This window comes from Argentina silus, assembly GCF_951799395.1.
Source record: "Argentina silus genome assembly, chromosome: 12".
In the NCBI taxonomy this organism is placed as follows: Eukaryota; Metazoa; Chordata; class Actinopteri; order Argentiniformes; family Argentinidae; genus Argentina; species Argentina silus.
Window position 1 is genome coordinate 22112855 of NC_139666.1, and position 26931 is coordinate 22139785.

A 26931-nucleotide genomic window follows, 5' to 3' on the forward strand; every position below is an offset into this window, starting at 1 on the left:
GTTTAAAGGACAGCCTTCCTTTCCACGTCACCATTGACTCATCAATGCATACATTTTGGTGGGGATAAAAAATTTGATAAAAAGCCTGAATAATTGGGGTCAAAACCGAACGGATTTTCTGGAGGGGGTCAGTAGACGTTGTAGGCGTGAAATGCAGGGCTCTCATTAGCAGGAGGAAGCGGTCCTGGGAGAAGATGGTACCAAAGAAGGGGGTCGATAGCATTGGATTGGTGGTAAAGTAGTCTCTAACATTCTGTTTTCATGAGACCTATGAGAAAAAGTATAGAGAAAAAGACATACAACTCTGCCACAGTTGTATCCACCCATTTAGCTAGCTTCCCAGCATTATTGAAACGTTCCCTCAGTGACTGGGCATAGCAGTTTGTTTCAGTCACTATAGACTGAATACTGGAGGGGGTGATAAACATTTTGAAGCATTCTGCATCTGTGCTATTTCCTGGCTGCCTCCTTAACCCTGACAACCCCCTTGAAAGCCTGATGGCCTTTGGCCTGAAATCCCCCTTCCTCCAAGAAAACACCTCACTGTCCTCTGGCTCTGGCGCTTCATCAAGGGCCGTCAGGTTCTCTGGCAGCTCCTCATCGTCCGATGACTGCTCGTCTGGTTCAACTTCATTTAGCGCAGGTTCGTCAGCAGTATCTTCAGCATCCACGTCCAAAAATATCTCCCTTATTTCCTCGTCGGTAAGCTGACGTCTTTTTGTTCGCCCGGACATGTTCCCTTTCTATACTTTATTCTACGTTTTTATTATTACCTTAGATTACGTTCGCTACTTGTGTTTATTCTGTATCACCGAATGAATGAATGAGATGCCGGGTATGTGACAGCCGCTATGTGTTTCAAACTGTGGATGCGCTGATATTGCGCAAATAAAGTTGCAATTATAATGGGACAAGTTGGAGGTGTCTGCGCAGTTATTGTGCATGAATGATACGGAGGATGTAGCGAGTGACGTTTACCGAGCCCTCAGTTTTTGCCATGCATAGTCGAGTATCACACAAGCATAAGACAAACTAGACCAAGTAAACAAAATGATAACGACAAGATCATATGGAGAGAGTCAATTATTGACGGAAGGAGAACAATGTTAGCTTGTGTTAGCAATCGAGCCATAGTGCTAGCCCACACAGCGTCATTGTTGCGCTGCGATTGGAATACTCAGGTAGCGACATTCTAAACACACCCGTGTACGGTACGGTACGCTTTTATGGAAAAGCAGGGGCCATCACACCAGTGTGACGCTACGTTCTTAAAGGTTAACAGCCAATCAAAGGGATCTATTTCACAGCCAATCAGAGGGCTCGATATTACAGCCAATCAGAAGGCTGTATTTAACAGCCAATCAGAGGGCTCTATTTAACAGCCAATCAGAGGGCAGTATTTAACAGCCAATCAGAGGGCTCTATTTAACAGCCAATCAGAGGGCAGTATTTAACAGCCAATCAAAGGGATCTATTTAACAGCCAATCAGAGGGCTCTATTTAACAGCCAATCAGAGGGCAGTATTTAACAGCCAATCAGAAGGCTCGATATTACAGCCAATCAGAGGGCAGTATTTAACAGCCAATCAGAGGGCTGTATTTAACAGCCAATCAAAGCGATCTATTTAACAGCCAATTAGAAGGCTCGATATTACAGCCAATCAGAAGGCTGTTTTTAACAGCCAATCAGAAGGCTCGATATTACAGCCAATCAGAAGGCTGTATTTAACAGCCAATCAGAGGGCTGTATTTAACAGCCAATCAGAGGGCAGTATTTAACAGCCAATCAAAGCGATCTATTTAACAGCAAATCAGAGGGCAGTATTTAAGAGCCAATCAGAGTGCTCTATTTAACAGCCAATCAGAGGGCTGTATTTAACAGCCAATCAGAAGGCTCGATATTACAGCCAATCAGAAGGCTGTATTTAACAGCCAATCAGAGGGCTCTATTTAACAGCCAATCAGAGGGCAGTATTTAACAGGCAATCAAAGCGATCTATTTAACAGCCAATCAGAAGGCTCGATATTACAGCCAATCAGAGGGCTCTATGTAACAGCCAATCAGAGGGCAGTATTTAAGAGCCAATCAGAGGGCTCTATTTAACAGCCAATCAGAGGGCTGTATTTAACAGCCAATCAGAAGGCTCGATATTACAGCCAATCAGAAGGCTGTATTTAACAGCCAATCAGAGGGCTCTATTTAACAGCCAATCAAAGCGATCTATTTAACAGCCAATCAGAAGGCTCGATATTACAGCCAATCAGAAGGCTGTATTTAACAGCCAATCAGAGGGCTATATTTAACAGCCAATCAGAAGGCTCGATATTACAGCCAATCAGAAGGTTGTATTTAACAGCCAATCAGAGGGCTCTATTTAACAGCCAATCAGAGGACAGTATTAAATAGCCAATCAAAGGGATCTATTAAACAGCCAATCAGAGGGCTGTATTTAACAGCCAATCAAAGGGAATTTGAAACCCACCGTATTTAGACCGACAGTAATTACTTATCATCCTTCTTTCTATAGTATTTTTATTCTTTTACTATTAAATCATTTTATTGATATCATGTATTATCCTGCTGACCTGTTTTATGCTTGAATAAAGAACAACTCTGAAAACCAAGTTAAAGTTTTTGCAGATTTATATTGTTTGTGACCTTTTTTTTTGCTGTTTTGACAACATTCTCATGACTATAAAGAACACAAGGCTGTCTGCTGAAGGACGCTTGACTGTTGATTTTCGCTTCGTGTCAAAAGTCCCTGACGCACACTTTTTCAATGTAAGTGAATTCATCAGATCTGTTTGAAACATTGCATTTTATCCATTCACGATGACTGTTTAGATACTCACAGCACAGTTGGTTCATATAAATTGCTGATGAGTGCAGAACTTATCTTTGTATATGTAACAACTTTGCTCCATCGGGGGAGACGCCGTTTCGAGTCCCCTGTAGGCACATGTTTCTCCAATTCCTTTGTGTTTCAGGCATGCCACTGTGACATATGACGCCTTTACGCATACAGCTTTTCAAAGCTTAGACAGTAATGACATAATTCATGTTTACATTTCATTCATTTTTGACGCATCAATTGATTACAGGCAATGCAATGAAAAATGTGCGTGGAAACAGCCGTTAATGATAGATTTGAGAAACACATTTCTTCAATGGTGGCCGCATGGCATTTCTGTGCAGGTAACAATGGTCATTTTTCAAAACGACAAGGATATTTAAACACCTGATGATTTGTTTGGTGTGCTGTATGGCCTCGGCTACAGACCTCATCGAAATGACACTTAGATCTTAGGGTGCAGATATCACATCTTCCCAAATGGTCTAGCGGATAGAAGTCTGCCTTCTTACCCTGGCGACCCCGGTTCGATTCCCGTCATGGCAAATGATTCTTCTAGAAAAATAAAATGAGTCCCAACGTGTGCAACAGAACAGTTCGAAATCTCTTTAGATTTGCATCACCATGAACATTAGTTATATGACGTATGATGCCTTTACGCATACAGCTTTTCAAAGCTTAGACAGTAATGACATGATTCATGTTGACATTTCTTTAATTTTTGATGCATTATCGTTATTCGTGACGCATCAATAGCCAATTGATTACATGGCAATGCAATAAACAAAGCGTTTCAAAATAGCCGTTGATGAATGATTTCAGAAACACATTTCTTCAATAGCAGACGCATGGCATTTCTGTGCAGGTCACAATGGTCATTTTTCATTCTCATGACGATGAAGAACACAAGGCTGTCTGCTGAAAGACGCTTTACTGTAGATTTTGGCTTCGTGTCAATAGGACTCCCTGACGCACACTTTTTCAAAGTAATAGTATTCGTCAGATCTGTTTAGAACATTACATTACATTTACATTCATGGCATTTAGCAGACGCCTTTATCCAAAGTGATTTACAACACATACATTTGTTTAAGTAAGTGAATCATCTATCTGTCAGTCTTCATAAGATAAAGTAATCAATGCTCAGACCGCAGGCCATTGGCAGTCACAATGCTAGAAGAAAATGCGAGCTGCTACCGGGAGCCAGTGGAGGGTGCGGAGGAGGGGAGTGACATGGGAGAATTTAGGGAGATTGAACACCAGGCGGGTGGCAGCGTTCTGGATGAGCTGCAGAGGCCTGATGGTGGAGGTGGGGAGTCCGGCCAAGAGTGCGTTGCAGTAGTCAAAGCGAGAGAGGAATGGATGTGTCCTTCTGATGTTGTAGAGCAGGGGTTCTCAACCTTTTGCAAGCTGGGCCCCCCCAAAGCTGGTTCATTGCAGTTGGGGCCCCCCCTCCTCCCGGCGCCACCCCCTTCCCGGCGCCACCCCCACTACACCACCTTGCATAGATAGATAGATAGATAGATAGATAGATAGATAGATAGATAGATAGATAGATAGATAGATAGATAGATAGATAGATAGATAGATAGATAGATAGCCCTAGGCTAGGTTATTATTGTTAGGCCCACACTATTATTATTATTATTATTATCATCATCAGTAGCGGTAGGTAGGCCTATTATTATCATTACTAGGCTAATTGTTATAATTGGCAGTAGCACCAGACTTCTAATGTGAGCTTGCAGACATTATTATTATTATTATGAGTAGTGGTAGGCCTATTATCATTGCTATATAATTATATGAGGTTACATGCTTTATTGTTGTTGTTGTTGTTGTTGTTGTTATTATTATTATTATTATTATTATTATTATTATTATTATTATTATTATTATTATTATTATTATTATTATTATTATCATCATCATTATCATCATCAGTAGGCCTATTATCATTACTAGGCTATTGCTATAATTGGGAATTGGCACCAGACCTCTGATATGAATTTATGCTTTATTATTGTTATTATTACTAGGCCTAATAGTAGGCATATCATCTGCATTTTTTACAGAAGCTTGCAGGTAGGCGATGTTAATGTGAGACCTGAGCCTGCTTTGCCTTGCAAAGATCCTCAATTCTTGGCGCAATGTCTGATAAACATAGCCTCAAATCATCCTCGATTTGTGCACGATTGCGGTATTTCGTTTTGAGTGCAGTAATTTTTGAGAATCCTGCCTCACACAAATATGTAGACGCGAAAGGGAGGAGAATCTTCAAGGCGACGTCACAGAGTTGAGGGTATTCCTGCATCAATGCCCGTTTGCTGTGCACACAAATGGATCTCGAACCCACGCAAAAGCGCGATAATCCTCTTTAAAGTACGTCGCAAATTATTTTCTCATTGCTGACAGGTGCTCAGACGCTGATCGAAATAGAGAGGAGAAATCGTGTGACGTGCCTGCATCAGTGATAAAGTCTGCAAGGCTGGGGAACATGTCGCAGTTCCCTCGACTGATGCGGCCATGCCAGAGGTCAAGTTTTTGTGTGAAGGCGTCCACTCTGTCTGCGAGGATCAGAATATGAGTTTCGCGGCCTTGCAAAGACAGGTTGAGGCCATTCAAGCGGTCAAATATATCGACCAAATAGGACAGAGACGCAAGCCACATAGTGTCATCCAGATGCTTCGCCAGATCTGATTTCTGTCAAAAACCACTTCACCTCCTCTCGCAGCTCATACAACCGCTGTAACACCCGCCCCCTGGAGAGCCAGCGAACTTCAGTGTGCAGAAGCGGCTGTTCGTGCCCTGACCCCATCTCCTGGCAGAGGACCCCAAACAAGCGAGAGTTTAGCGGCCGTGATTTGATGAGATTTATCATTTTCACGGATTGGTTCAGCACAGAGTCAAAGAGAACCGGCATTTTTTTAGCAGCTAGTGCTTCGCGATGGACCATGCAATGTGTCCATTTCACAAGTGGAGCTACTTGCTGAACGCGAGCAGCTAGGCCACGCTCACGGCCCGTCATTGCCCGCGCACCATCCGTGCATAGGCCAACGCATCGGTCCCAAGCCAAACCATTTTCATGGATAAATATATCGAGGACATTGAAGATGACTTCTCCTGTAGTGTGCGACTGAAGAGGCCGGCAAAACAGGACATCATCCTCAATCGCCTTGTCCCGCAGATACCTGACATAGGTGAGGAGCTGGACCTGCCCAGCAATATCAGTGGATTCGTCCAGCTGCAGCGCGTAGTAAGGACTCTTTTTTATGAACTCTATCAGTTGCTCTCTGATATCATTAGACATGTCTGAAATTCTCCTAGCAACTGTGTCATTGGACAGTGGTACTGTACCGAGTTTGGCTGCTGCACTATCTCCTATCATTATTCTGCACATGTCTTGCGCGGCCGGCAAAATGAGAGTCTCGGCAATTGTATGCGGTTTACCCAGTTTACCTATTCTTTTGGCCACTGCATACGATGCCTCGAAACACTGTTTAGACACAGTGCTGTGCACTGAAATGGTTGCCTGTTGCTGATGGAGGCCATCAAGCTTTCTTTTAAAATATTCAGCCGGTTTATCCTTAATGCCAGCATGCTTTGTTTCGAGGTGCCTTTTTAGTTTGCAGGGCTTCATGCTGTCGTTTGCCAGCACCTCGGCACACACGACACACTGAGGTCTCAGATCAGCCGTGACTGTAAACCCAAACTGCAGGTATGCTTCATCGTACCTTCGAATCTTTTTTGCAGCTGGTGGTGCGTCGGTTGCCTTGTTGGTCCTCACTAGAAATCTCTCCATTTTTGTTTGGTTTTGAAATAATTTGGATGTGGATTAGTTGTGTTTTCAATAAAGTTTAGGCTATGATGTAACGATGTGTGCGTGTGTGGCTATGTTGAGAGACTAGTATCGGGGGCTAATCAGTCGGGACTTAGGCACGATCTTTAATACAACAGTACACAATAACGATTTTGCAGGCAATGCAGATTTTATTTTAAGACTTAACAATTGTAGTCCTTTGTGAGTGGGTGAGTGTGTGTGTGTCTTAGTCGCGTGGGTCGTATAGTTGTGTTGCAACACGGTGAAAAAGTTGTTAGCTAAGTGCACGCCTAGCAGTTAAAAAATTACTGGCTAGGGCTGAGATGGGGATAATCTTTAAAAAGACTGTTTGTGCGGTTAGTCTTTAAAAAGACTGTTTGGGTTTTGAAGTATAGGCCTAAGTAAATCGATATCGAGATTGATAACAGATAGACTAGCGAGAGCTGGCACAAGCGAACTTGGCAAGAGACTAGACTAGAGTGAATGGAGCTACGACGCGTGTGCGGACGCTTATATAGTAGCACTTACGTGACGTCGCGTCACAGGCTCAAAATACTACCCCCTGTATTGGTAGATTTGAAATGAAACTGTGTGGTTGATTTGTTTGTGTTATAATAGTCCAACCACTTGCATTTTGACATGGGGGGGGAATCAGTTGCATCTCCTTTGTAGGTCTACTAATAGCCAGTGAGTCCGTGATTTTTCTTTTTTTTCTTTTCCCTCCCATCCTGTAGCCTACTCGCGCCCCCCCCCAGAGAGTGTCCTGCTCTCATGGATTTAAATGAAAGGAATGGTGTGAGAAGTGTGATAGAAGTCTGGGAGAGCAGAGATTCCCTCTAAGTTGCCTCCAATAGAGCATACTGATCATGACAAAACGTTACTGCTCTCTTATGGCAAGGCACAGCTTCAGAATGGTAATGGTCCCATACATTGACACACCAGAGAGATACTTCAAGCTCAGATTCCTTACACATTTGTGAGAATTAGTGAAGAGTTGGTATCGACTGCCCTCTAGTGGCAGAGCTGCATCATCACAGTTACCGCTATATTACACTTTTCTTAGTCAGATCAGAGATTGTGTATATTGAGGAGATATTCGACTTCAAGTACACTATGTTGGACAGCAATGAAAACAGTCAGTATTTAGGATCTTGTAGCATTGGTTTGGCATGCATGACGTGCATCTGACGGACATAATATTAGAATCGATTACTCCATGATCATTTTTTTATGCCTGATTGCGAGATCTCGACATTCCCGGTTCAAAACAAAGCGGCAGTGAGTGTTCAAATTGGCTCCATGAACCCTCTGCAATATCAGCTAACTTTTATTTGGATATTCTAAGAGCAAGCCTTTATTCAGAAATGGAAAAGAAGAGGTTTAACATCAACTTAGACGATTCTGCCTTCACAAGAGAGAGAGCCCCGGTTGGTAATTGTATCACATGTTAGCCAGCTGTGAGTGATACTAGGTAGCTAGCTAGAATAGAATCTGGACGCGGAGTTGAGCCGCTAAAGGTGTGTGTGTGTGTGTGTGTGTGTGTGTGTGTGTGTGTGTGTGTGTGTGTGTGTGTGTGTGTGTGTGTGTGTGTGTGTGTGTGTGTGTGTGTGTGTGTGTGTGTGTGTGTGCGCGCGCGCGCGGGCCAGCCAGACAGCTAGCTAACGTTGTGATGAATTCAACTCGTTGATAACGGTTTAGCTACAACCTCCCCATGGTCTCTAGCTGACCTACTACTCACTACTACAGTAACTAACTTCTGTCGTGGAAATCTATTACTTATCAATAAAGAGAGTACTGACAAATGACTTCAAACTTCTATAAGCTTTATTTTAATGTTGCCGCAGAGAACACAGTTAAAACACGCTATGTAAGCATACCCCAAATGACCCCCTGAACATCAGTGAGAGGCCTCTTTTTATAGTTAGTTCTGCTCATACATTATTTTGAGATACAACAGGGTCAGGTTAGATGATTCCCAGCGTTACATGGCCCTTAATGCCAGCAGTTTATGATCAAACGTATCTGGTTGCACAGTATCTTGTTTTGGTTGGACAGTCTCCAAATATTAATTAAGGAGTACAGTAGGACAGTAAGCACTTCAAAGACCATCTTTTGCACACGACTCTTGCATTCAGCACGCTCTGCATATAATGGAAATTACAGCAGTTCTACATTACAGTATTTTAAGTTAACCTTTCCTACAATCTATCATCTAACATTCATTTTTCTATCACACTTAGCTTTGATTATATAAGTATGTGGAATTACACCATATCAGTCTGAAACAGCCCAATCTGTGACAAGGAGTATATTCATATTAACATTAAATATGACTATAGTCCTAGTCACAGATGGGGTATTTGAAACACACCATGTTCATGAACCTCACCAGTATTCATGTCACTGAATTCTCTTGCAGGCAAAGCCCCTGTTCCAGCCCTCCTCGAAGACAGACCAAAGTATCTCCTCCACCTCCACCTCCACCCCAGCATCCTCTTCAGCTCAGCCTGCACCTCAGTCTACCGGTCAGCCATTATCCTATGCACAGTTCATTGTCCAGAGCAAAGGACATGACGCGCCCCCACAACGGCTCCCCTCGGCTCCACAGACAGAGGGTCCCTCTAGGGTGGCTGCTGGGACTGGGGCAGGGTCTGGGACTGGTACAGGAGCTGGGAATGGGTCTGGGACAGGGACAGAGACTGGGTCAGAGGTCAGGGACAGAGACTGGGAGGTGGAGGAGCAACATGAGGGGCGGAGGACTGTGAATGTGAGTGAGCAGAAGCAGGAAGGTCAGAGGTCAGAGGGCGGAATCAGCCTGCCTAAAGCAGTGGGCTCAGGGAGCAGCATCGTAGTCAACCCCCGCCAGGTAAGGATGAAGGATATTGAACATGTCATGATGTGTCTTGTAAACTCATTAATGCCTAGGCCTTGTTAGCCTAGGCCTTGTTTTTTTACAATGTTCGATAAAAAAAGTACAATAATGGATTTTATCCATAATCCAATTATGGATTTAAAAAGGGACTACAGCAAGCATCACATGATCATTTTGTCCTTTTCTGTGCAGAGGGGCAACCCCATTCTGAAGTTTGTGAGGAGTGTACCATGGGAGTTTGGAGAGGTGGTCCCTGACTACGTTCTGGGACAGACCACTTGTGCTCTCTTCCTCAGGTGTGTGTGTGTGTGTGTGTGTGTGTGTGTGTGTGTGTGTGTGTGTGTGTGTGTGTGTGTGTGTGTGTGTGTGTGTATGTCTTCATTGGTGGTTGCATGGACTTTTGACTCCATTTGTCTGCATTTCTCTGTTCCATTTCTCACCTATCAGGCAAGTTATCTAAAACCATCCCCCTCAACCCCCCGCCCTCGTGTCGCTTCTCTGTGAATGTCTGTGTGTGCCTTCTCAAAACAGGATAGGATCTCAAAACCATAAAGCTGCACCTCATGGTCTCTGTTTCTATACAAAGTGTAGTGTCAACCTTACAATGTGGTGACACTTGCTGGTTTGTAATGTACCAAAGAAAGACTTTCTCACACCAATCCTCTCTCTCTTTATCTCTCTCTTTATCTCTCTCTCTCTCTCTCTCTCTCTCTCTCTCTCTCCTATCCCTCTCTCTCCCATCCTCCCTCTCCCTTTCTCTTTCTCTGGGTACTGGTTGTGGCCTGTTAGTCTGAGGTACCACAACCTGAACCCCAACTACGTCCACGACCGTCTGAAGCACCTGGGACAGACCTTCACTCTTAGGGTTCTACTGGTGCAGGTTGATGTGGTGAGAAAACAGACACACACACACACACACACACACACACACACACACACACACACACACACACACACACACACACACCTGAGGAAGAGAGCACAGGTTGTCTATCCCAGAACATAGTCAGGGATAATAATTTAAATAATAGTGATAATATGGCAGACTCTCTCTGTGGTTGCATGAGAAACCTTGCCACTCGGCTTCATACTCTCACCTTCTCCTAATTTGCTCCCTCATTGGCTGCGCCTTGTAGAAAGACCCCCACCATTCGCTGAAAGAGCTGGCTCGTATCTGCATCATGGCCGACTGCACTCTGATCCTGGCCTGGAGGTAAGACTGGTATTATGTGGTGACGGCAGCGTCAGAGAATGATGCCAATGATCAGGTGCCATCTTGGCCATTGGCATAAAACACACATACAGCAATAGGCAATACAGTGACATCAGCGTATTCAGCAGGTGGTGATGATGATGATGTCTTTGTCAACTAGCATTCAGTTGCATGTGTTCAATTGGACATACATACATCCAACACATCAATACAATACAACAGAGTTCACAGACGTGATAGTCAGGTCAACAGCACAATAATACAGAGTGAATTAGCAGTGATTTGGGTTGCATCCTATTTGATCAGATCTCTCTCTCTCTCTCTCCTGACAGTCCAGAAGAGGCGGGACGTTACCTGGAGACGTACAAGTCCTATGAGAAGAAACCAGCGGACCTCCTGAAGGAGCACGTAGAGAAAGACTACCTGTCTAAGGTATGACACGAAAGGCAGGACAGGAGACGGACCACCTGTCTAAGGTATGTCCTATAGTCACTAAGGTCTGGGACAGGACAGGAGACGGACCACCTGTCTAAGGTATGTCCTATAGTCACTAAGTTCTGGGGTAGATACATGGGAAACTTTAAACAGACACATTAGATAACCATGTGTGATATTTCCACAACACCTCAACTGTCAGTATTAATCATTTGATACCACCTGTGTGTGTGTGTGTGTGTGTGTGTGTGTGTGTGTGTGTGTGTGTGTGTGTGTGTGTGTGTCACGAACACTGTTTCTGTGACCTGAACTGTGACCTAAGTGTGTCTCTGTCGCTCTACAGGTGACTGACTGTCTGACCACAGTCAAGTCTGTCAACAAGACCGACGCAATCACTCTACTCTCCACCTTCTCAGTAAGAACCCTAACCCTAAACATACCCCTTCAGACACTCTACTCTCCACCTCCTCAGTAAGAACCCTAGCCCTAACCCTAACCCTTCAATCACTTTACTCTCCACCTCAGTAAGAACCCTAACCCTAACCCTTCAGTCACTCTACTGTCCACTTTCTCAGTCAAGACCCTAACCCTAACCCGTCAGTGACTCTACTGTCCACCCCTCCAGTCAGGCCTTCCTTCAATCACGGGGAGGCTGTGGAGTATCACGTATCATGTGTCTGAAAAATTCCATGCAGGAAATACAATGACAAAGAAAAAATGGAAGTGCCACAGGGAATTACCCAGCTCAAAAAAAGAGGGAATATTACACAATACAACTGTTCTCCATGTGCAAACCCATGAGTGCTATCCCATTCTCTGTCATTGTGTTTCTTGCATGGACATTTTTTTATCATATTGGGGGAATTTTTCAGTCACTGTTACTGATTTCAATCATATGGATCCATGGTTACTCATAAGGGGAACATCACACAGCGCTTTTTAAATAAATTGGCAAACATTTCTACAAACCTGTTTTCGCTTTATCATTATGGGGTATTGTGTGTAGATTGGTGAGGGAAAAAATTAATTGAATCCATTTTGGAATAAGGCTGTAACATAATGTGGAAAAAGTGAAGAGGTCTGAATACTTTCCAAATGTACTGTACAGTCATGAGAAAAAATTAGGACACCCTATGAAAACCTTTGTCTTCTTCAACATATTCAAACATATGGACATTTGATATTCATTTGAACAATATTGAAAAATTGAGGTAATATAACTAAACAAATACAACTGAAACAAATTATTTAAAAAATTATTGGTAAAATGTAATTAATAGAAATGCAATCTTCTTGTGAGGAAAAAGTTAGGACACCCCTACATTTAGTTCCACTTAAAATGCCTAAAATTATAATAAAGAGCACCACATCAGGTGCAAATGATTAGAACATCGTTACAGAGGAGTTTGGAGGAGCCTGTCCTATTTAAACCTCAGATATTTAGTTTGGTTTGCTCTTGATTGTTGAAGTGAGTTGCATCACCATGGCGAGATCAAAAGAGCTCTCTGAGGCCTTCAGAAGAAAAATTGTAGATGCATATGAGTCTGGGAAGGGATATAAAAAGATCTCCAAACTATTCGAAATTGGCCATTCCACTGTCCGGAAAATAATTTACAAGTGGAGAACATTTAAAACCACCACCAACATGGCCAGGTCAGGCCGCCCAAGCAAGTTCAGCCTAAGAGCTGACCGAAAGATGCTTAAAGAAGTCTCCAACAATCCCAGAATGTCATCACGAGACCTACAGGTATCTCTTGCCACAATTGATGTCAAAGTACATGCATCCACCATAAGAAAGAGACTGAACAAGTTTGCATTACATGGGAGGTGTGCAAGGAGGAAACCCCTGCTGTCAGGGCAAGACTAAAGTTTGCCAGAGAACACCTAGAGAAAGACCAGAACTTCTGGAACAATGTGCTTTGGACAGATGAATCCAAAGTTGAACTATTTGGGCACAGTAAGAGTAGACATGTTTGGCGCAAAACCAAGACAGCATTTGAGAACAAGAACCTCATACCAACTGTGAAGCATGGGGGTGGAAATGTCATGGTTTGGGGCTGCTTTTCTGCAGCAGGGCCTGGTCAGCTCACCATCATAGAATCCACTATGAATTTTGTATTGTATCAGAGGGTGCTTGAGGAAAATGTGAGACCATCTGTTCGAAAGTTGAAGCTGAAGCAGATGTGGACCATGCAACATGACAATGACCCAAAACATTCCAGTAAATCTACCAAGGAATGACTCAAGAAAAATAAATTGAGAGTTCTGGAATGGTCAAGTCAAAGCCCGGATCTTAATCTTATTGAGATGCTGTGGATTGATTTGAAACTGGCTGTGCATGCAAGACACCCCTCGAACATCACACAGCTGAAAGAATTCTGCAAGGAGGAGTGGGAAAAACTTTCTCCCAATTGATGTCAGAGACCTGTAGACAGTTATAAGAAACGTCTAATTGAGGTTATTTCAGCCAAGGGGGGCAATACTAGCTATTAGGGCATAGGGTGTCCTAACTTTTTCCTCAGTAGGAATTGGCATTATTGTTAATTTTTCGTTAAATAAATGATTACAAAGTTACATTTTCATAGTTTTTTGTTCAATTACATCCCCTTTATCTATAGACATTGTTAGAAAGAAGATAACATATTGATATGTCCATATTTTTAAGAGAATAACTTAATATTTTGGGGGGTGTCCTAACTTTTTCTCATGACTGTATATGAGTATGTCTACTGAACGTGTGATTTAGTCCAGAACTCTACTTAATTTGTGTCTGGGAAACCACTCCCTATTGTATAATAACACTCTGACATGATGGATAGTATTGTCATTAGTAGGATGAGATGGTGATGAAGTGTGCTGTTGTCTTTTCTGTTTCAGTCCCTAGAGGGGATCATCAACGCATCTAAAGAAGACCTGGTTCTGTGTCCAGGGCTGGGGCCACAGAAGGTGGGTGTGGGTGTGTAAGTAACTTGTTGTAAGTTGCTTTGGATAAAAGCGTCGGCTAAATGTAAAAAATGTAAAAATGGTGTGTGTCACGGATAATACACATTACAATAATATTCAAAATATACTTATACTGTATATATTTCAGTACTACACATGACTACTATCATTGTCCATTTTTGACAAAAGATGACCTTGCATTGTCCTGGCATCATTGAGAGCTTGTGTGTGTGTGTGTGTGTGTGTGTGTGTGTGTCGTCTTGCTGTCGTGTATGTGTTTGTCATGACCCTACAGGCGAGGCGCCTCCACGATGTGCTACACCAGCCTTTCCTCAAGTCCAGGAAGAAAGACAGTTGACACACACACAAATAATATCAAATACATACAATTAATCAAACAGTAAGGCCAAACAGTAACATTTTTAATCCTATGGCTGATTGATATTTCAAAACCTAGAGAGAGCATACATACCCTATAACATTCCTCAGTATGTCACATGCTTAGTTGTTATTGTCCACAGAGTTGTAACTTTTACCCTTGATGTGTGTCAATTTAAGTCCAAAAGTTGGGTACCTAATGTATGGTCTTAATCAATACTTCAATTCTTCACCTTAATCAATCAATGCTTGGACAACCATGCTAGAGATGTGTCAGTTGGAAACATCAAGGTCTCACAAGTGGGTTATTGTGTACAGTATGTATTTAAATGTGCCACTGTCTTGAGTGCTGTACTTTGGGTCCCAATTTGATTCAGCAAAGAGTGCTGAGCAGAGAAAAAACATACAGTACTTTACAACTCAGAAAGCATGATTTGTTCTATTGGAGCATAATTTTATGTCCAAAAAAGGTAGTTATTTAATCAGAGTTTTTGTAAACAGTTTGAACATGCATTGCATGTCATGGAAACCCTATATTCAGTATTAAAAAAAATCCATTTTCTCATTGCGTCTATTAGAAATATTATGGTAAGGGTGGAGCAAGTGAAAGAGAAACTCACAGTGAAATTGCTACTTTTACTGTATTGCTCAATCCAGTACTATTCTACATGGTGAAATAAAGAAACAAATGCTGAGGTTACAGTAGAACATGTGTTGTGTTTTATGCAAACTGGCATTTGAACCTATAGCTACTGATAAGCCTGTTTATTTTTTCATCGATCGTTACGAAAATGAAAGTGAAATCATTTGTCTGTACTTTCCGGGACAAGAAAGGTACTTTCCAGTATTTCTCTTTCCTTTTGCTTTGTCTTTGCTCTCAGTTAGAGATGCTTAAATCAACAGCTCCATTTTATTCAACCTTCTTACTGAAATAATCTGATCTCAAGGTAGGTCTCTGCATGTGTAATCGACTACATTCGTACCTCTATTGGAACATTCTGATTTGACTAAATAGTAGCTTTATGTCGAGAAGGAGAATCAAAATGTATGTAAGCACTGTACATTTGTGTGAATTATTACAGATTATGAAGTCAACGTAACATAGTAATTGGGTTTAGAACCTCTATTGAAGTAACTACTGGTCATGACATGTATTTGTATACTAACTAAATTAATTGTAGTTATCAGTAATCAGATCTGTCCTGTAGTCATGTGTTCGTGGTGATTTTGCTGGCCAGGGTAATGGCAGCTTCTACAGTGAAGATGGAGGAACCAGTGTGTCTGATTGAGAACGACCCAGAGGGAAACCTCAGAGTCGTGTCTGACTCTGTGACGATTCTGAAGCGGATCCAGCAGCCTGTTGTGGTTGTGGCGGTAGTCGGGATGTATCGCACCGGCAAATCCTACCTCATGAACAAACTCGCTTTAAAGCAAAAAGGTGAGATTGTCTAACTAGACAATTTTTTTTTTTTTACATTTATGGCATTTAGCAGACGCCTTTATCCAAAGCGACGTACAACAATACATTTGTTTAAGTAAGTGAATCATCTATCCAACAGTCATCATAAGACAAAGTAATCAATGCTCACACCAGGGGCCATTGGCAGTCGTAATGCCAGTAGGCTAAAACAATTGTTTTATTATTATTTTATTTTTTTTAAATATATTTTATTAGCAGGAGAGAACTTGTACAGGGGGGTAGCAGGGGAGAAGAGGTCTCGGGTTTAGGCTTAGTATAGGGGGGGTAGTGAGGGTGAAGCGGTCTTTAGGAGGGACAGTTCAAGATTCAAGATTCTTTATTTGTCACGTGCATACAAGAATACAGTGAAATGCAAAAGTGATAGTGCCACAGAGTAGTGCAACAATAAGTTTTAAAATAGAATAAAATAAAATAGAAGTACTAAAAAATATAAACAGTATAAGCAGTATAAACAGTGGTGAAGCAATGTACGCAATGGAATGGCAATATACAATGCCAATGACAGGTTGACAGTACAGATAATTACAGTGGAGGATGAGTCTGCAATGGATGATTATGTGTGTGCATATGTGTTATGATGTCAATGAGTGTGTGAGTGACTTGAGGGGGGCACTGGTGGGGTCATCGTTGATGATCCTGATGGCATGGGGGAAGAAACTCAGTCTTAGTCTCTCTGTTCTTGCTGCATGACAGGGAAGGCGTTTGCCTGACCGCGGCAGCTGGAACAGTCCATTTTTCGGGTGGTGAGGGTCCTTCATTATCCTGTAGGCTCTGGTCCTACACCTCCTGGTGTACAGGACATGGAGAGGGGGGGTTGGAGCTCCCATGGTCTTTTCTGCCAGGCGTACCACCCTTTGCAGAGCTCGCCTGTCCTGGGCCGTGCTGTTACCGTACCAGACGGTGATGTTGCCAGCCAGGATGCTCTCTACAGCTCCAGAGTAGAAGGACTGAAGGATTCTCCGGGAGACTTTGAATTTCCTCAGCTGCCTGAGATGGAACAGGCGTTGCCTTGCCTTTCCCACCAGTGTACTGATGTGGGTAGTCCAGGTCAGGTCTTCTGTGGTGTGAACTCCCAGGTATTTAAAACTGCTCACCCTGTCCACAGCAGTCCCACCGATGTCCAGCGGCATGTAGATCCTTGGATGTTGTGCTCTCCTGAAGTCCACAATCAGCTCCTTTGTCTTGGAGACATTCAGGATGAGGCTATTCTCCTGACACCAGAGTGACAGGTCCGCCACCTCGTCCAGATAGGCTTCCTCATTGTTATCTGAGATCAGCCCCACCACAACTGTGTCGTCCACAAACTTGATGATGGAGTTGTTGCTGGATTTAGCCACACAGTCATGGGTGTACAGGGAGTAGAGGAGGGGGCTAAGGACGCAGCCCTGGGGGGACCCTGTGCTCAGGATGAGTATGCAGTTAAGATGTAGCCTGAAGAGGCAGGCAGGCAGGCAGCCGAGGTGGACGAGCGGAGTGATCTTGCAGGGGTTTGGTGGCTAACCATTGCTTGCAAGTAGGGAGGGGCTGTTACCTTTGCCGCCCGGTAAGCAAGCACCAGGGTCTTGAATTTGATGCAAGCTGCTACCGGGAGCCAGTGGAGGGTGCGGAGGAGGGGCGTGACATGGGAGAATTTGGGGAGGTGCGGCACCACCAGAGGAGCAGCAGCGTTCTGGATGAGCTGCAGAGGCCTGATGGAGGAGGCGGGGAGTCCGGCCAAGAGTGCATTGCAGTAGTCAAGGCGAGAGATTTCAAGTGCTTGGACCAAAAGTTGTGCTGCTTCTCTGGTGAGGAATGGACGTATCCTTTTGATGTTGTAGAGGAAGAATCTACAGGAGCGTGCTGTCGCTGTGATGTTCGCCACACAGGATAGGCGGTTGTCAAGGATCACTCCAAGGTTCTTGCCTGTATGGGAGGAGGTCACAGTAGAGTTTTCTACTGTGATGGAGAAGTCTTGGAGAGGGCAGGCTTTCCCTGGGAGGAAGAGCAGCTCAGTCTTGTCAAGGTTGAGCTTTAGGTGGTGGGCTGACATCCAAGCAGAGATGTCTGCAAGACATGCCGAGACACGTGTTGCCACCTGTGAGTCAGAAGGGGGGAAGGAGTCACTTTTGCATTTCACTGTATACTTGTATGCACGTGACAAATAAAGAATCTTGAATCTTGAGAGAAAAAGTTGAGTGTCATCTGCGTAGGTGTGGTAGGAGAAACCATGTGAAGAAATTACATAGCCGAGAGATTTGATATAGAGAGAGAACAGTAAAGGCCCAAGGACAGAGCCCTGGGGCACACCAGTGGTGAGGGGTCGTGGAGAGGACAGCGATCCTCTCCACGTCACCTGGTAGGAGCGATCGGCCAGGTAGGATGCAAACCAGTAGAGTGCAGAGCCAGAGATGCCCAATTCTGAGAGGGTGGTTTACTGTGTCAAATGCAGCAGACAGGTCCAGAAGAATGAGAACAGAGGAGAGCGAGGAAGCTTGAGCGGAGTGGAGAGCCTCCGTGACAGCGAGGAGAGCAGTTTCAGTAGTGCCCAGCTTTAAAGCCGGATTGGTGAGGGTCAAGGAAGTTGTTTTGAAGGAGGTAGTTAGACAGTTGGTTAGAGACAGCACGTTCAAAGGTTTTAGATAAGAAGGAGAGAAGGGATACCGGTCTGTAGTTATGGACAGCAGACGGGTCAAGAGTTGGTTTCTTTAGAAGAGGCTTGACTCTGGCTGTCTTGAAGGCAGCTGGGACAGATCCTGTGGATAGAGAGGAATTTATTAAGGTGGTAAGGAACGGAAGGAGGTCTTTGCAGAGGGATTGGAGAAAGGGGAGGGGATAGGATCGAGGGGGCAGGTGGTTGCCCACTTGGATGTGACCAGCTTTAGAACATCCTCAGGGGAGAGGGGGGAGAAATCTGATAAACCAGGGACTGGGAGTTGCACAGCGGGTTTGGGAGGAGAGGTAGCATTGTTGGTGAGAGCTAGAGGGAAGGAGCTGCTAATGTCTAGACATTGTCGGCCAATTGTTTTTAAAGAAATGTTTTCTAGATTTTCTTTAAGACTTATTTGTCTCTATTTAGGTTTTGCCCTGGGAAGCACCATACAGTCTAAAACTAAAGGTATCTGGATGTGGTGTGTGCCTCACCCCTCTAAACGTGGACACACTCTGGTGCTGCTGGACACTGAAGAACTGGGGGATGTTATGAAGGTAGTAGGGTCAGCACACTGCAATATACACCATATACATCCTTCAGAAACACAACCAAGGCAATCTCAAAACCACCCAATAGCAACATGTGTGTTCACACAATAGGTTTATGTATCTACACTGAACAACTCAAGCAATGCAACCTACACAACTGCTGAACAGTGCAAATACACAACACACCATTACAGTAGTTGCAACAACACAGTGCCTACCCAATATACGTAACACTTAACATTAGATGCCCTTTATAAAGTGTTTATAGATCATTCATAACTTGTTAAACAATATTGAGTATTTGTTTTTAGATCCTTTTAAACAATTAACAGGCAGTTATAAAACGTTAAAGCGATGCTCCACTATAAGTACATGTTATACTGTTAGTTGTCTAGTATTAGATTGGTACCCCACCAAAGACAGTTTTTACGTGAATTGATCGTATTTTCGCAATACGATTTTCTCAATGAGTAAATGTTATTATTACAATTACTCTTCAGAATCGCCATAATCCAAAATCAACTCAGAAATACTTGTCCAACTGTACTGTAAAATGTGTCCGTTTTAGTTTCCAGATAACATGCCACGTTCTGTTTTAACTGTAGTAAATACATTGGGGATCTAAATAACGATAGAGGCGAGACATGCACCTAAAAACTACCTGAGGTGATCACATCATATCTTAATGCAAAACAACTATCAGATGTAAATATAGCGGAACATGATTTGAATAAATATGTAAGCTCACCACAGTATTTGGTAGTAGTGTGATTGAGCACATACCTTATACGCCATTTGATCCATTTCATAAATGAATTACCAAAAAAAAAATACAGTACAGTATATATAATTACTTCCCAAACACATTGGTGTGTGTTTCAGGGAGATGAAAAGAACGACACCTGGATCTTCTGCCTAGCTGTGTTACTGAGTAGCGTCCTTGTGTACAACAGTATGGGGACTATTGATAACAAGGCCTTGGAAAACATAAAGTATCCTTTGGTGTGTGTGTGTGTGTGTGTGTCTGTGTCTGTGTGTGTGTGTGTGTGTGTGTGTCTGTGTCTGTGTGTGTGTGTCTAGTTGTGTATGTGTGTGTATGTGTTAAGGCAAGCATGATTAAACAATTTCATTAGTCAACCATCAGTACTTTTCAGAAAATGTATCAACTGATGGATTAAATAATGTGTCTAACAAAATATACAGAGGCTACATACAACCCAAGGCGGTACTTGCTGTATCAACTGATCGATTAACATTTGATATCCCTCGTGTTTGTGTATGTGTACTAGTGTATGTCGTTCATTTGGAAATAGTTTTCCTCCTGAACAGCACCCCCTTAAGTATCCTTTGGAGTGTGTGTGTGCTCGGGCATGCACAATTACAGTGATGTGACAGGATGTTGGTATATTTCCAGCCACTCGTTCTAAAATTAGCACTCATAAGCAAAAACTGGTCCCTGTGATAAAAAAACAAAAAATGTGTCAAGAAATTACCTGATTGGACAGAGAGGGGCACACCTCCACACTACCTTGAGCAAAAGCCTATTTTGCAAAGGTTTGTTGGCCTTAAACTGAGGACTGCGAAACAAGATAAGAAATTGATAAAACATTATATGAACCATGTAATCAACACTTAAGCCAGAATTTGATATATAGAGAATTTACGACAGTAATAGCATCTCTTTAAGCAATTTCATAAAACAATTGATGCATTAATTGTATGAAATATCCATAGGACGCAAATGTTTTGAGACAGCCCTAGTGAATGCTACCTCTAGTGTGTGTGTACATGTACAGTGTCTGTTAGCTTTATGTCATTTGGGAACAGTTTAAATCCTGAACAGCGCCCCCTACAGCTATGTGACTGAACTGACAGAGCACATCAAGGTGAAGACTAAGGCCAAGGGAGAGGAGGCCAAGTCCAATGAGTTCATGAAGATCTTCCCTTCCTTCATCTGGACCGTCAGAGATTTCTACCTGGATCTAGAGATTGACGGACAGCCCATCACGGCAGATGAGTACCTGGAGCGTTCGCTCCAACTGGAGAAAGGTCAGAATGAGAGAGGTTTGATCATGACTTGCAGACAGGGGTGAAAGTAGTTCTATATCTAATTGGAAAACCCAGCCCACTCCTCTTCTAGATCAGCAAAGTTCTTAATTTAACAAATTTCATTCGCACAGAAGATTGACCTGGATTGATTTTACAATTGTAATTCTCTCAGCTTTGCGGCTAGGGGCCATACTTTAGGGAGACTGACCCCTGTTCAAAACTCCAAAGCTTCCTGTTAGTGTCTCAGCACTCTAATTTGTTCATGATCAGCAGCTAAAACATGATACAGCAAAAAGGGTGAATGGTAATGTCAGGATTACAACAACCTGAAGTAATCATTAAACTGTGTTGTTCGATCAATCTCAAACATTTTACATGAATAAAATAGCAGTTATTTCATTGTCAGCTTAACTTTCTTGTAGGACATTTAACATTTACTAAACATCGCTCTTTTCTCTATTGCTTACCCAAATTACAAAATCACATATTTGGTTACTTACCTTAGTAGGAGTCTATGGACAAGGACAGATTTCAATCCGCACTTTGGTCTTGTTCATTTGGGGCGCTGACCACTAACAGTTTGCAGGTTTTTACCAAAAACCAATGGTACCTAAATTAGCATGTTTGAAATGTCATGCCTGAATCATCTTAAATCATTTAAATGGAGTCATAGAGTCTATTCATAGAATCTGGGATGATTGAGGTATGGCATTTTAAACATGCTATTTTAGGTACTATTGACTTCCACTGTTGTTTTGGTTAAAAATGCTAACTGTTAGCGGTTAGTGACAGCAATAAACAGTAAACAGAACGTGTGGATTGAAGTCTGTTCTTGTCCAGAGACTTCTTTCAGGGTAAGGAACCAAATATGTAACTTTTGGGTGAACTATTTCTTTAACTTGCTGATTTCAAAAGGAACATCACCAAAGATTGAGCAACACAACCACCCTCGGCTGTGTCTGAGGAAATTCTTCCCGGTAAGGAAGTGCTTCGTGTTCGAGCGTCCAGCCAACACAAAGAAGATGAAAAGGATGGAGGAGCTGATGGATGCAGACCTGGATCCCAGTTTTGTCGAGCAGGCCAAGGAGTTCTGTGATTACATCTTCACCAGTGCTCAGATCAAGACCATGATAGGAGGCCTGATGGTCACTGGCAGCAGTGAGTAACCTGCATCTATCAAAATACATTGATAGAACTGTTTAGAAGAATATTGGCAGCATGTTTTGATTGCTTTTACATGGTTTATATAGCTGATTCTTTGTCTTGGTGGTGGGTAGATCAGGGCCAGATGTATCCTGCAAAAGCTAAACAGGAAGGCGAGCTAAGTGTGCAGAGGTGGGGTGCATAAGCGTAAACTTCCGACTACCAAAGTGTTGATTGATGTCTGTCCTTGTCCATAGACTCATTTCAAGGTAAAGAACCAAATAAAGTTAATGCCTAATGTTCTAGAAAATACATTGATAGAACTGTTTAGAAGAATATTGCCAGCATGTTTTGATTGCTTTTACATGGTTTATACTGCTTATGTGTGTTAATGGACATTTTGAAGGCCCATAGCTGTTGTGGTTACCATAGATAACACTATAAGAATTACTGTGTGTCACCGTATTACTGAATTATAGCTGATTCTTTGTCTTGGTGGTGGGTAGATCAGGGCCAGATGTATCCTGCAAAAGCTAAACAGGAAGGCGAGTTAAGTGTGTGTGCAGAGGTGGGGTACATAAGCGTAAACTTCCGACTTCCGAAGAAAACGGTTTGCGATCGGTTTCTCAGACACCGCTCCGTCTCGCCCCGTATGTGGTACTTGGTGTTCTAACCACAAGACCAGTTGATGAACTATGTTGGACCTTTTATTGTTTTCTTCCCTTATAAGATGGGAGCTCTGAAGCTGCGTCTTTAGACATGCGCAGAATTACTGCTCAGACCTTTACTGGGTTACTGTTCTGTGTTTGTCTCTCACTTGCAAGTGATAATAATTACTCAACCAATATTGTGGCGTTGCAAGACTTTATTTCTTGAATCTCATCTCCAAAGTACAGAGTGGTTACCCTAGACTTCAACCACAGTAATACCTTTAATAATTGACAAGATACACATGTGGGCATTCTCAATGGGAATCATTGTCCGCCAACATGGACGGGGTAGGCTAATGAATATTAACAGTATTCATGAGCAGGAGCCAGTCAGTGAGCTTATTCAACATGCATCCAATTTCCTACATCACAAAGTTTGCATGATAAGGGGCATGCACTGCACTTATAGCCTCTTCTGTAATGGGGCACATTGTATTGTGAATGAAGCTGTTTGAGTTGGAAGGTTTCCAGTCATGGGATCATCTGCAGGTCTAGAATAGAGATTGTATTGGTCTATAGACCAGTAGTTGGATAACAGAGGAGGCTGGTGGATGTACATAGATATCAGAGGACAGGCTCATTGTAATACATGGAATGGAATGAGGAATGGTATCAAACACCCGATACCATTCCTCATTCCATTTCATGCATTTCAATGAGCATCTACCTCCACCAGCCTTCACTGTTGAATATATATCATTGTGTAAGGTCTACCATGTCTTCTGTCTCTGTCAGTGTTGGCGAACCTGGCTGTCATGTACACCGAGGCGATCAGCAGTGGTCAGATTCCCTGTCTGGACAGTGCGGTGGAGGCTCTAGCCAAGACCCAGAATCGTACTGCTGTAACCAAAGCAGTGAAGCACTACCAGACAGAGACCCACCTCTTGAGGGTACACCTGAGCTCTTCCTCCTCAGACCTCTGCACCCCCTACATTACCAGAACTTGGAATAAAAAGTACTGTAACTTGTTCTTATCGTAGGTTAAGTAATTACGATGGCTGTTGTATGCTTGATTCACTTACTTAGTCATATGTACTGTACTTATTGTAAGTCGCTTTGGATAAAGGCGTCTGCTAAATTGCTTAAATGTTAAATGTAAATGTAGATGGTCAGACAAGCTACCTTCCCTACGGAGACGCAGAATGTGCTGTATGATATCCATGGAGCCGCGGAGAAAGAAGCTATCAAGACCTTCATGAGTCTCAGCTTCAAGGACGAGAATCAGAGTCACCAGAAGGAGCTCAATGTATTGTACTATTTTATTTGGCAATTAACAAATCACAGGCAAACTGTTTTCTCTTGCTACCGCTCTCTATATATGTATAGCTGCCCATCTCTCTTTCTTGCACTCTTTCTCCCTCTGTCTCTCTCTCCCTATCTTCATCTCTCTCTCCACCCCCTCTTTCTTCTACAGAGTCAGCTGCAGACTATGTATGACCAGATATGTAAGAAGAACATTGGGGAGTCTCGGAGGGTGAGCAGAGCTGTTATCGCTTGTGTGTTTGGGCCCCTGGAGAATGCTGTGAGTCAGGGCTCCTACACATGTCGAGGAGGCTACACATACTACCGTGAAAACCTCAAGACGCTGACCCAGCAGTACAGATCTGTGAGAGGCAAAGGATTTATGGTACGCATCAGAAGATGGGGAGAAACGTTTAAAGAAAATAAACTGTTGTATTGAGAGTTGAAACGGAAGGAATGGCTGCGGTTCTGTTTACTTGCAATGGCCACTCATTTACATACATATGCTTGATAAAATAGAATGCAAAATGTAGGCTATAGCTGTAGTGCTCACTATGATCACTAGTTCATTAGCGGCCTCAAATGCGATGTTTGGGTGTATTAAGGTCTGTGTGTGTGTGTGTGTGTGTGTGTGTGTGTGTGTGTGTGTGTTTGTGTGTCTGTGTGTGTGTGTGTGTGTCTGTGTGCGTGTGTTCCCAAATACATGCTTGTGTGTTTTCAGAGTGAGGAGGTATTGAGGGAGTATCTGGATGGGAAGGCTAACGTAGGAGATTCTATCCTGGCAGCAGACCAGTCTCTCAGCAAAGAAGAACAGATGAGGGAAGGTAATGTCCCCTGTATCATTCCACTATGTCTAGGCAATGTCCTATTTCGTCAAAATAGAAGGTGTATATAGAAATTAAATACTGCATAGAAGTAACATGGTGGCATTAACTTAGAGTGTTTATGGTTACAGCTGGGCATTAACTGTATGTGCGTGCGCATGTGCGTGCGCATGTGCGTGCGCATGCGCGTGTGCGTGAGAGTGAGAGTGAGAAAGAATCGGGATAGCTTTGAGTGAGGTGCCTCAAAAGTGCCCCAAACCCATGTTTAAGGCCACATTAAAATAAATTGTTTGAGAACTTTTTTTTTTTTTATGATTCTAACAAGATTAAGACGTCAATGATTTGTATTTATTTTCCAAAATTGAATTTTTATCTCATTGCTCCGAGATCACCTGAGAGCCCTTTATTGACCCCCTCTCTCTCTCTCTCTCTACAGTGGAAAGGGTGAAGAGGGGGGCAGCAGAACAGGCTCAGAATGTGGCACAACAGCAGTATGCGTGGCAGCAACAGCAGAATGAGGACCTGAAGAAATCATATGACGAGCATGTGAAACAGCTGATGAAGAAGTCGGTGGAAGAACGACAGATCGCCAAACAAGAGAATGAACGAGTGCTGGAAGCCATGATGATGGTAAGGAGATAGAGAAAGAGAGTGAAAGCAACTTAAAGCTGCGTTCAAATTGGCTTCCTCATCCCAAACCCAAGAGTCCACCATTCCACCAAGAGGACATACTCTGTGGTTGTGTGGTGGAATACCATGTTAAAAATACAACAATGATAAAACAATGCCAATAACCAGAGCTGATGGTTTATCCAGAGACCTTTATTCACAAGTAATAAAAGTGAACAAGTTTGCAAAGAAGTTACTGTTATCATTTCAGTCCGCCATTTTATACTTTCAAATATAAGTGACCTCCCTCATATGCAAATCACTTATATCCACCAATATAATTAGTCTCCTACATCTCGTCACGTCCTGGTTTCCCCTCCCATTTCTAAAGACAGTTCTTGCGTTACTTCATATTGGTGATGAGCACATTGTGTTTATTACTGTGATTCTGGTGCCTGGCACGGTTGGCTTTATCTTCACCTACCAATCACACTGTTTATTCTATCCATGCATATCTGGTTTCCATAATCTGCTCTCAGCTTCTTTGTCCTGTCCACTTAGAATGTTCACAACTGGTTAAATTTATATCTGCTTCTCTTTTCTGTTTACCATTTCCTGCTTTCCCATGCCCTGGTCACCTGTTTTCTCCAAACTTTGCTCCCTCCTCGTAACCTTTAAAACATCTTCACTACTCTCCTCTCACAAATCAACCACTGGCCATCCTGGTCTTAATCCTCTCTCTACCTTTCCTTTGTGGAATTAGGAATCTTTATTTTCTATACAAATTTACCATAGTTGAGGGTGAAGGTTGAGCTTACAAGTCTCCAGGGAGTGAAGATAGTATCAGCAACACTGCCTCACTGATGAACATCTGCAACCATAGCAGTCACAATGCAAGAGAAAATCACTTTATTCACCACACAACCTCAAAATAATGATCCAAAAACATAAAAACAAAAGTTACATTTTAACTTTCCTGAAAAAAAAGCTTTAATAACAAACATATTTGTTTTTTATTATTCCGTTTCAGAACCAGAAGGATTTAATGGAGTGCAATGAGAAGAGAGCATATGAAATGCAGGCAAACATAAACAATCTCCAAAGACAGATTGTGGAGCTGTCACAGCCCCCACTAAGCCGCGGCAGCAACTGCACCATATCATAAATGAAGTCTACGAAAGTCC

The 26931-nt window shown here is 42.8% G+C and overlaps 2 protein-coding genes across 5 annotated transcripts; both read left to right on the forward strand.

Moving 5' to 3' along the window:
• Positions 1-7938: 7938 nt before the first annotated feature.
• Positions 7939-15203, forward strand: ercc1 (excision repair cross-complementation group 1). Of its 2 annotated transcripts, none has more exons than XM_083681364.1 (9): positions 7939-8099; positions 9092-9538; positions 9737-9840; positions 10334-10433; positions 10681-10757; positions 11090-11189; positions 11536-11607; positions 14070-14152; positions 14431-15203. In XM_083681364.1, the coding sequence occupies exons 1-9, from the start codon at positions 8037-8039 to the stop codon at positions 14537-14539; spliced, it is 1155 nt and encodes a 384-aa protein (XP_083537490.1). In that variant the 5' UTR covers positions 7939-8036; the 3' UTR covers positions 14540-15203. The 2 variants fall into 2 exon arrangements, with proteins under 2 accessions (XP_083537490.1, XP_083537491.1); XM_083681365.1 differs by having other exon boundaries at positions 14070-14138.
• Positions 15204-15340: 137 nt separating this feature from the next.
• Positions 15341-26912, forward strand: LOC310812629 (guanylate-binding protein 1-like; the record flags this gene model as incomplete). 3 transcript variants are annotated; one of them, XM_083681259.1, is made up of 12 exons in its annotated part: positions 15341-15460; positions 15752-15951; positions 19049-19176; positions 20053-20162; positions 21026-21219; positions 22135-22377; positions 23808-23962; positions 24178-24318; positions 24487-24699; positions 25036-25138; positions 25575-25768; positions 26778-26912. In XM_083681259.1, exons 2-12 carry the CDS (start codon positions 15756-15758, stop codon positions 26910-26912), a joined length of 1812 nt encoding a protein of 603 aa, XP_083537385.1. In that variant the 5' UTR covers positions 15341-15460; positions 15752-15755. The 3 variants fall into 3 exon arrangements, with proteins under 3 accessions (XP_083537385.1, XP_083537384.1, XP_083537386.1); XM_083681258.1 differs by having other exon boundaries at positions 24178-24699; XM_083681260.1 differs by lacking the exons at positions 15341-15460; positions 15752-15951; positions 19049-19176; positions 20053-20162 and adding an exon at positions 20256-20510 and having other exon boundaries at positions 24178-24699.
• Between the last annotated feature and the right edge of the window lie 19 nt (positions 26913-26931).

What these genes read in the sequence shown, in the direction of transcription:
- ercc1 (XM_083681364.1), top strand. Translation starts at nt 8,037, where the DNA reads ATGGAAAAGAAGAGGTTTAACATCAACTTAGACGATTCTGCCTTCACA. An exon ending in CTCTACTCTCCACCTTCTCA is followed by an intron (nt 11,608 to 14,069) that starts GTAAGAACCCTA and finishes TTTCTGTTTCAG; the next exon opens with TCCCTAGAGGGGATCATCAA. An exon ending in CAGAAGGTGGGTGTGGGTGT is followed by an intron (nt 14,153 to 14,430) that starts GTAAGTAACTTG and finishes ATGACCCTACAG; the next exon opens with GCGAGGCGCCTCCACGATGT.